Source organism: Zootoca vivipara, chromosome 16, assembly GCF_965207765.1.
Source record: "Zootoca vivipara chromosome 16, rZooViv2.hap1.1, whole genome shotgun sequence".
Lineage (NCBI taxonomy): Eukaryota > Metazoa > Chordata > Lepidosauria > Squamata > Lacertidae > Zootoca > Zootoca vivipara.
In genome coordinates, this window is record NC_142599.1 from 24,150,309 (window position 1) to 24,161,164 (window position 10,856).

The 10,856-nt window shown below is 50.2% G+C and overlaps 1 protein-coding gene across 1 annotated transcript; it reads right to left on the bottom strand.

The window, feature by feature from the left end:
- Positions 1 to 1,980: 1,980 nt before the first annotated feature.
- LOC118076205 (Golgi-associated RAB2 interactor protein 4-like) lies at positions 1,981 to 10,397 on the bottom strand. The gene is made up of 6 exons (XM_088659386.1): positions 10,239 to 10,397; positions 8,921 to 9,123; positions 7,585 to 7,831; positions 4,717 to 5,000; positions 3,502 to 3,560; positions 1,981 to 2,191 (listed from the first exon to the last, which is right to left on the bottom strand). Exons 1-6 carry the CDS (start codon positions 10,395 to 10,397, stop codon positions 2,079 to 2,081), a joined length of 1,065 nt encoding a protein of 354 aa, XP_088515512.1. The 3' UTR covers positions 1,981 to 2,078.
- Positions 10,398 to 10,856: the final 459 nt, after the last annotated feature.

The window sequence follows — 10,856 nt, forward strand, 5'->3', positions numbered from 1 at the left end:
CCTCTGCCTGTTGCTCACATGACTGCAGCCTCTTGATTGGGAGATGGAAGTGGTCTTTGGTGGGGTCCAACCTTTGCAGGACACACCACATCCATTTAAGCCAGGTTGGGGAGAAATGAGGCTGGACATTGCTCCAGAGAGCATCCTTGGGTTCAGACTCTGAACTGCCCTGGGCATATCCAAACCCAGCCTTCCCAAGAATAAATAAGCTTGTAATGTGAACAGGAACTACAGTGATTTAGAAAATGGAATGAGTTCTGGCTGACACCAGTCAAGAAGAGAAGCTGAGAAAACCTGGCTTGTTTCTGTTTTGTAAACAGTTTGGAGCTACATAGTTCCTTCTAACCCAGTCGCTGTGGACCATTCAAAAGCTTGCAAATACTACAAAGTGCTCCCTTGCATGAATAAACTTAGCAGAGTTATTGTAAACAGGCATGGCCCCAGGGACACACATGACCAAGAATCTGCTCAGAGCTTTGCAGCTCAGAAAGGCCAATCGCCAATTGGTCCTAGTCTAGGGTTACCAGACACCCCCAGTTCCTGGGGACAGTCCCCGGATTTGCAAATCTGTTCCTGGACAAATTCCGTCCCTGTAATATCCCCAGATTTGCACATCTGTCCCTGGGAAATGTGGCACCGGCAGCCTCAGCAGCCCGGAGCCAGCCTGGTAGCGCAGTTGGCTGTAGCTGGCTTCAGGAGCTGTTCGCTGCCGTGGCGCCCGCCATTTTTCCTCACCGGAAGTCCTACCAGGCTGGCTCCGGGCTGTTGACTGCCGCTGCCAAAGGGGAACCAGGGATGTCCAGCGCTACAGATCTCCTTCCCCCTTCCCCCTTTGTTTTGACTGACTGGGAGACGCTCCGGAGTTGCGGGCGGGCGGCCATTGCCCAGTTTTTCAAAAAAACCTCTGCGCATTTATGTTTCACAACGTGCAAAATAAGAGCTTTGCACCTTGCCTGGCAGAGAAAGCGTGCGCCTTGCGCCCCTCCAGGGCAATGCCCGCCCGCCCGCAACTCCTGAGCCTACCCTGATCGGTCAAAATAAAGGGGAAAGGGGGCAGGAGATTGGGGAAGGCTCAGGAATCACAGGTGGGCAGCACATCGTTGCCCAGTTTTTTTAAAAAAAAAACTCTGCGCATTTATGTTTCACAGGGTGCGAAAGAAGGGCTTTGCACCTTTATACAATATGCATGTGTGCTTGGGCCCAGGGTCTTTTGCCTCACCATCCCCACTACTGACTCCCTGTTGCTACTGAGCTTCATTGAAAAAAATCTGGCAACCATATTCTAGTCACTCGCTGCACCCTCTCACCTTGGGTGTGATATACTGCTTTTAAATGGGACCTAAGCCATTTTATATGGGACCCAGGTAGCGCTGTGGGTTAAACCACTGAGCCTGGGGCTTGCCGATCAGAAGGTCGGCAGTTCGAATCCCTGTGACGGGGTGAGCTCCCATTGCTCGGTCCCAGCTCCTGCCAACCTAGCAGTTCGAAAGCACTTCAAAATGCAAGTAGATAAATAGGAACTGCTACAGAGCGAAGGTAAACGGCGTTTCCATGTGCTGCTCTGGTTTGTCATGCTGGCCACATGACCTGGAAGCTATACGCCGGCTCCCTCGGCCAATAATGCGAGATGAGCACGCAACCCCAGAGTCGGTCACGACTGGACCTAATGGTCAGGGGTCCCTTTACCTTTAAGCCATTTTATGGCTCCAATCAAATGTCTCCACAGTACAGAGTTCTAGTGTTGTGAGAGAGTGATATAAGCTTTTCTCTCTCCATGCCAGACATACATTGATAAACTTCGATAATGTCACCTCTTACATGCTTTTTCTCCAAACTAAGAAACCCCAAACGCTGCAAACATTCCTCATGGGGGGGTCATGCCTTCCCCTTGACCAGACCCCTCTTAACTCTCCCCTCCCCTTCCCCCACCAGCCTCCCCTCTCCCTTGTGCCTCTTGGCCCAAGACTCACAACGGTGTGGTTTGTCTAGCCATTGTTTTTATTAAAGTCAGAGATGGTTGGAGAAGAGGGGAAAGCACCTCTGTCCCTTTGGGGCCTCTTCTGCTTCTTGGGCCACTCTCAATGCCCCCTCTCTCTGTCCCCCTTTCTGCTTCCTTTGCGGTGTTTGTGGCTGGTGCTGGAGAAGGAACCCATGAGAATAGAGGAGATCTTGCTGGGGCTCCGGCTGGCAGCTGGAGGGAAAGGAGGAGAGACCCCCGAGAGGAGTCAGCGGAGCTGCTCCCACCATCCTCACCTGCTGCCCCTCCCCTCCATGGGCACAGGCGTGCAGCACTGCCCCTACCCATCTTCGGCTGTGCCAGGGGTAGCCAACGTACCCACCCTTGTCGTTGCTGGACTACAGCTCCAACATCCCCCTGACTATTGGTCATGCTGGCTGGGGATCATGGGAGCTGCAGTCTAACCAACGTCTGAACCCTTCGCCTATCAAAGCGTGCAACGAATTTATTCCTGCACTGCAGAGGGGTGGACTGGATGACCCTCAGGGTCCCTTCCAATTTGAAAGTTCAATGATTCCATTGCCTTATTTTCAGATGCCACAGTTCTCAAATCCATTTGATTTTGGAAATGTTGATCCAACATGGCACCCCTGGATTAATGGATACAGTGGAACCTCAGTTTATGAACACCTCGGTTTACGGATTTTCGGTTTACGAACGCCGCGGACCCATCTGGAACGGATTAATTCACTTTCCATTACTTTCAATGGGAAAGTTCGCTTCAGTTTATGAACGTTTCAGTTTATGAACAGACTTCCGGAACCAATTACACCCATGCTTTGGGTTAAGTACGCTTCAGGTTGAGTACTCCGCGGACCCGTCTGGAACAGATTAATCCACTTTCCATTACTTTCAATGGGAAAGTTCGCTTCAGTTTATGAACAGACTTCTGGAACCAATTGTGTTCATAAACCGAAGTACCACTGTAGATGGAGATTCATGGATTAAGGGCTTCTGCTTGTTCCTTGCCTAGAAAGCACAGCTCCAATAGGTTTTCTGCTTGTCCAATGCTTTCTAGGCACAGTCTAAGTCAGTGACGGGCAACCTTTTGAGCTTGGTGTGTCAAAATTCGCCAAAAAAAACCGAGCATAACTCGGATGGTGTGTCACTTCGAGAAAAAACCCATAATTTCACGATATTTGTAGTTTAAATAACAAAAATGTTTCCGCTTTTAAAAAAATGAAAAAGGGAAGGGCCGCGTGTCACCGAAAATGGCTATGCGTGTCAGTGCTGACAAGCGTGTCATAGGTTCGCCATCACTGGTCTAAGTAGTTTCCATTTGCACCACCACTTTCCTTAGAAAACCCGTCCTTTGCTGATGAATCGCAGCAAATGTCAATCTGCAGAACACCCAATTGATGTTTGCTCTGATTCAGCGGAGGGACAGGCAGAAGCATGGCTGATCCCTAAGATGCTTACAGTAGCATAGATCCTCCAGTGTGTTTGGGGATGGGATCTGAGAAGCCGGCCGGAGCAGCTCTTACCTCTCTTTGATGAATGGCTTCGGCGTGACTTGCTTGACCTTTTCCTTCTGCTGCTTTTTCTGAAACAGGAAGAGCACCTGTGAGAATGGCTGCCATGTCCACCTCCTCCATTCACCATTCACCACAAGGACAATCGGAAAGTGGGTGGGTGTGGCTCCCCCCTACACCTCACATTTAGGGCTTATCTACAGTGGAGTTTACTGTCAGTTTGCAGCTATTTGCAGTCCCATTTAATTAGCACAATCCACATAATACAGATCGTGAAGCTGAGGCTCCAATACTTTGGCCACCTCATGAGAAGAGAAGAATCCTTGGAAAAGACCCTGATGTTGGAAAGATTGAGGGCACTAGGAGAAGGGGACGACAGAGGACGAGATGGTTGGACAGTGTTCTCGAAGCTACGAACATGAGTTTGACCAAACTGCAGGAGGCAGTGCAAGACAGGAGTGCCTGGCGTGCTACGGTCCATGGGGTCATGAAGAGTCGGACACAACTAAACGACTAAACAACAACAACAACAACATAATACTACTCTCAAACAGCACCAATCTCAATGCTTTTCTCCTGAAAATTTGGGTTTACCAGATACAGGATGTATTGGGGGGGGGGCACTGTTGACTCCGCCCAGGCCTTGCTGCTGAACAACATCAGCCCCAAGCTGCTTTGCGAGGCTGCAATTATCCCAGCCTCGCAAAGCGACACAAGGCTCACGCTGCCCTCTCCGAGCTGCTTTGCAAGGCTAGAATCTGATTAGATCCCAGCCTCACAAAGCGGCACAGAACAGGCTTGGGGAGGGTGGTGCGAGAAACACCCCCCCCCAAAAAAAAGTGCCCGGGGCGATTGTCCCAGCAGCCCCCCCCCCACGTTATACCCCTGCTACTGTGAGATCAGAATTCTGGACAAGATGGGCCTTGGGTACGATCCAGCAGCCAGGCTGTTCTTATACTATAGGATATTGGGAACTAGTTGGGTAGCCAACGTTGTCAGAATACAACTCCCATCATCCCTGACCATTGGATATGTTGCTTGGGAGTAATGGGAGCTGGAGTCCAAAAACATCTGGTGTATATGTGCACCACCTAGCTTGCCATAATGTCAAACTGGAGCTTTCTGCCAGCATATGTTTGTTTGGGGTGGTATGGGTTGAACGCTTTCGCCGTCAGCCTCAAATCCCAGCTCCGCACTCTGGCTGCCAGCACAAAATTTCCCTGGTACCTGCTTCCAGATGAGTGGTCCTGATGCCTCCTGTCCTTCTTGTCGCCCTTGGAGGACCTTTGAAGGAGTTCTTTGGAACTTGGACCCTCTGAAGGTGGGAGGCTCTCTGTTTCTGCTGGTATCCCTTGGCTGGGAGTTGGAGATGGGCTGCTGCTGGGTTCAAGGATGCTATACTGATTCTCCAAGGGCTCAGCTGGGTTCCTCTTGTCCTCTTCTTCTTGCAAAGTGCTTAGGACTTCTGCAAGGGTGTACTCTCTGTCCACAGGGAGCTGGGGCTCAGGATTCTGGGTGGATGGAGAACAAGGTATTTGAAACAATGGCCATGGACCTAATTTTCTTTCCTGGCAGCTTTAGGGCAGCGCGACCAGTTTCCCCACATTGGGTGCCAAGCCTAGGGGGTGCCGTAAGGCGTCACAACTATGACATAGTGACTTGAGCAGAGCAGAAGGTGAGATGTGGGAGGGCGCCCAATTTTCAGCTCACACAAGGTGCCACTGAAGTTTCTACAACTATTTGGCTGTAACGTTATTTGTTGGAAGAAAATTCTATTAGTAAAGCTTTGGAACCATATTTCGGGTCCGGACAATATTTATTCCAAGAGGAGTCAGTTTTCATCCACCCTATTGCTTCAAGCTGTGCAGTACTGTATTAATATCTGCATTATGTTGTAAGGGTGGACGGACTTGAGGCTTGTCGGACAGACGTTGCTTGTTGTTTGCTAGGAACTGTCAGATCAGCCAACCAAAGCCAGGTGCATAAGATAGAAATAAATAACGCATTTTGAGCACAGGCTGAGGCTAGGAAGACGTTTTTAGAAGCTGAAATGAGTGGAGCTTACAGTCCTCTCACATACACACTCATGGTTACTCCAAACTTACTTCATTTTAGCAGCCTTATTTAAACGGAGAGGAAACAATGTGAATAACTAGTTTTCAAGAAACCTTTACTGATCTACTTCAGAACACACAGAGCTCTACCAAGCGCCCCCCCAATCTAACAGCACTCCACCCCAGCTCTGCTAAGTAAATTCCCTTTAAACCTTTTTTTCAGCTGGGGTTCCCCAGGTGCTGTTGGACTGGGAATCCCATCATTCACCATTCATCCCAGACTGCTATGCTGGATGAGTTATAGCCCAACAGTGTCAGGAGTATGGGCAGGAGTCAGGCTCTGGGGCCTGTAGTGCTTTGCAGGTCTGGGGCCTGCCTCAGCTTGTGCTGGGGAAGCAAGGCGTGGCCACACAGGTGAAGACCTCAGCTTGTGCTGGAGAAGCAAGGAGTAGTCACCCAGGTGAGGCCACTTGAGATCTCACTGCACCTGGTGGCAGGAGCTGGGAGGGATAAAAGCCCAGCATTTCCCTTCAGCTTTTTGCCACAGCAACGCTATCCCTGCCTGGTTGCATCTGGCCTCCTGATCCTTGCTCCGTGGACCCTTGCCTTGCCAACGTCTTGATTCTTGTTCCTTGGACCCTTGCCTTGCCGACGCCTTGATTCTTGCCGTGGACCCTTGCCTTGTCGACGCCTTGATTCTTGCTCTGTGGACCCTTGCCTTGTCGACGCCTTGATTCTTGCTCCATGGACCCTTGCCTTGTCGACGCCTTGATTCTTGCTCCATGGACCCTTGCCTTGTTGATGTCTTGATCCTTGCTCCGTGGACCCTTGCCTTGTCGACGTCTTAATCCTTGCTCCGTGGACCTTTGCCTTGCCGACGTCTTGATCCTTGCTCCGTGGACCCTTGCCTTGCCGACGCCTTGCTCCTTGACTCCCAGACCTTCACCTCTGCCTTGCTCCTTGACCCTGCGACTGCCTGCTGCTGGACCCTCAGCCCTGCACCTGTTCCTGCCTCTACACCACCATCTTGCCTCTGGTCCTGACGCCCGCCGACCGGACCGTGACAAACAGTATCTGAGACTCCAAGGTTAAATAACACTGCTTTTTAAACAGCTAAGATCAGTTCAATGTACTGTTATAGATTTGAGGGGTCTAGATTATACCTGTGGGTATAATCTGGACAAGTGATCCTGTGTATGGGAGGCTAGAATCTATAGGAGGAAGCTTGCCAGTTCATTTGTCAAGGTAATGGCCTCAGCTGCTCAGTTAAATAAATACCTGTCATTCACATCTTAAAAGACTGAGCTCTGTTCCCATAGAGACATGTGGGTGAGTTTTTCCCCTGTCTGTTCTGGTTATATGCCACATCATCCTAGGATGGAGAATAATAGGCCAAGACTGTGTATGTGAAAGTTGTGAGAGAATTTTTGCTAATGCTGGCAGCTGGAGACTCAGACGCATATTTTGCTTGGTGCTGGACTCCAAAGCTAAGGCTTTGGGCTTCCCTGGAACTCTAATGGGGAGGCAATATCTGTTTTGGTGTTAATGCTGTGAGCCCCTCCATCCTATGCTCAGGTTGAATATATGTGTCAAGAAAACCATATATCATAAAGACACCACAGTCTCTGTTGACCTTCATTCCAAGGAAACTGAACCCTGGGAAAGAGCAAGCACGCCTGGAGTCTCTCACCGCTTAGAGATTAGGATGTGTGCAACACTGGTGTCAGAAGTGCTGGAGAAGAGCAAAGTGGGGTGTCTGTGAAGGGATGGCAGAATGCACCTCAAACAGCACTCCTTGGTGCAAGAGCAGGGATAGTGGAAGTCCTCGAGGGTTACCCTACTTCCATCTCCGAAATGGTAGAGATCATCCATCTGTGAGAATGGAGAGGGCTGGGGTCTTCTGAAGTGATCTTTGGTGTGGGAGGAGTGTGTGTTAACTATACCCTATTTTCGCCTTCCTTCTCACATCCCCCCTGCATTCCCAGGATTCCGGGTGTCCTACTTTTAGGGGCTTTACTTCCATCACCGCAAAGGAACTCACATCTGTAGCATTGAGGGCAGGCTGGCCTGGCTTCCATAGGTCTTCAACAGGCTCCTTCTTCAGGCTAATGTCCGAGGGGGGTCGCAGCAGGTGGACAACCTTGACCCATGACTCAAACTCACTTTCCTGTGTATCTGGTAGTGGGCAGAGCTGGAGGTAGAAAGTGCGGCCGGTGGACATTTTGAATCGGAGCTGTTGCTTATCAAAGTCATGGATGGAGATCTTGACAAAGCACAAGGGAAGGAGCCTGCAGGGACACAGGGAGAGAAAGGAGGAAGATCTGTATGTGTGTTTGTTGAGGGAGCACAAAATGGGGTCTATGAACTGACTTGCCGTCACACCACGCTCTGCACCCTCTTTATTTATTAAGACTTTTTAATGGCATGTACATTCACTGAAATAGCACAGCCATTCTTAAAAATCACCTCTGAAAGCAGCAAGAGAATTTAGAATGAAACAAAGTGAGGTCTGCTACACTCACGTCCTGCTTGTGGGCTTCCCATTGCGGTTGCCAACATTTTGGAGCCAGTGCCTACAGTTCCCAGAGTTCCCTGTAAGGAGGGATCGACTGGTAACCCATCCTGGAAATTAGGGTTGGCCCAATATATTTTTGGTACTTGAGGTAAACCCACAAAATGGCGCCCCCTTCCCCACCACGTAAGAAGGTGTGAGTGAAAATCGACATCAGGAACAAGGGAATAAAGACCTATATTAGGATCTGCTGTCCCTGTGGATCCTGCCACCTGAGGCAGTCACCTCACTTTGCCCCATAGGTGGGCTGGACCTGCTGGAAATTGTATCTCTGTAGGGATAATAGGAGGGACCCAGGTGGCGCTGTGGGTTAAACCACTGAGCCTAGGGCTTGCTGATCAGAAGGTCGGCGGTTCGAATCCCTGTGACAGGGTGAGCTCCCGTTGCTTGGTCCCAGCTCCTGCCAACCTAGCAGTTCGAAAACACGTCAAAATGCAAGTACTGTAGATAAATAGGAACTGCTACAGCGCGAAGGTAAACGGCGTTTCCATGTGCTGCTCTGGTTTGTCATGCTGGCCACATGACCTGGAAGCTATACGCCGGCTCCCTCGGCCAATAATGCGAGATGAGTGCACAACCCCAGAGTTGGTCACGACTGGACCTAATGGTCAGGGGTCCCTTTACCTTTACCTTTAGGGATAATAGGGGCCTCCTAACCACTCTCAGCACCCTTAACAAACTACAGCTCCCAGAATTCTTTGTGAGGAAGTCTTGACTATTGTACCATAGTGCTCTAAATCATGCGAATGTGGCCTTTTTAAACAGGGTGCTGCCTTGGTGTGAAAATGGGCAAGCTGGGCCTCACCTGGTCAGCTCAAACTTCGTATTCATCGAAGAGCGGTGTAACCGGGCGGCATGGAGGCTTTGAGGCTGCTGTCGGGGAGGGAATATTGGCCGGGCCAGCAACAGCACGTTGGGGACCTGAAGGCCTGGGCTGGTGGCCGCAATGGCAACCCGCACCATCTGGACTTGATTGTGGACGTCCAGGGTGCCACCTCGCTTGCTGACCTGCAATGCAAAGAGAAGTTACCATGTGGTGACTGTTGGATCAATCCATCAACCTCTGATGGATGATTTAGAAGGATTGGGTCCGGCATCACTTTCACTATGTGTGTGTGAGTGTGTGCCAGTGTCCATACTCGGCAGAGTTACATCTCAACGCAGCTCCTTCCTTGGAAGTGTCTTCAGGGTTGAAGGTACACACAGCAGACAATAAACACTCATGGACGCCATAAAGATTCGATCAAGTGTAGACGCTTACTTGACAGACATAAAAGCATATCGGTAGCAAATGTATGCAGACATCCACCACTGCTGGGGTCAAGGCATGCTTAGAGTCCAACAAGAGTCCAAGACTCACTCTCACTGCTTCTCATCTCCCTTTACGCTTGGAAGAAAAAACTGACACTGCCTTTAGGAGATAAAGATGAACTCCTCTTCTGGCCGCTAACAAACCAGCCTAAGAAGATAGCTCCCCAGAAGGGGTCTGCTTCCACTGACACAGACTGAGCAAAGTCCCCCTGACAAACATCACCTCACCTCTCTGCAAACAATAGACATCACTCCCTATGTTCCTGGAGATTTAACAGCTATGTACTGAACTGCACTCAAAACTGACAGCACAGCCTGCAATTCCATACTGCTCCAGTAGGGATAGGAAAACACTCCTGCTTTTAACTCCATAGAAAAATAATTTCAGGCTTACCAAACTTGCTAGACTGCAGATGTAGGTTACCAGCTACAACATCCTCACTGCATCCGTGAAACTCACTGCCACTACACCAGAAAAACACCAGCCTAAAGTGTTTTGGCAGGAGGTTGGCAGGAGCTGGGACCAAACACCCTAGACATGGCGGCATGTCTCGTATCAGCACCCCAGACTATTTGTAGGGGTGGTTACAGCAGGGAGAATTCTGCCAGGGCCAGATTTTCCAAACATGTTTCTGCAGCGACAGAGAAAGGGGAATTCTCTTCGGCTGAGTTTTGCCCAGTTCTTGAGAAACTCTGGATGTGAGCTGGGGAAGGATCTTGACTCAGTGCTTCCCCCCCCCCCCCGGCCTTGCATGCAAAGGGGTGTTGAGTTCAACGCCCCATTTCCAGAGTCCCAGGAAGCAAACCTATACCTGGACAAAGTCGCTTTCAAACATGGTGGCACACTTGAACAGGTTGTACTCCCCAGAGCGTAGTTGGCGCTGGAGGGGCCCCATAGCTGTATTGAAGAGGCCTTTGGTGGCGATGTGACTGGGTGGTTTAGGCGCCTCCATCGCATTCCCTTGCTCCATGGCCTAGATGGGGTGTGAGAGACTAGTGGTTAGAACAAGAGCAGGGAGGGGCAAGAGAGGCAGGCAAGAATTAAGGGCTGTAGCAGATAAGTATATGTGTGCATGTGTCAGGCTACTGTTATAAAGGCACAGGAGCAAAGCTGAGAGGAAAAGGTGGCAACCTTCCCCGAGTGCCTTGATTTGTGAGTTGTTTTTGCAAGATTGCCAGGTTTCCCCACTGGCTGCTGCTCCTGTGCCTTTAACAGCCTCTTGATTTGCAGACCTTATCAGGTTAGGAAGCTGTAGGTAGCTGTAGATCTTGTAGGTGTGGCTTCTGCAAAAGCAGATCAAGCTCTCCCCTCATCCGTTGGCAACCCAACTCATGGGGCGTTGGGGCTAAGGCAGGCATCCTCAAACTTCGGCCCTCCAGATGTTTTGGACTACAATTCCCATCTTCCCTGACCACTGGTCCTGTTAGCT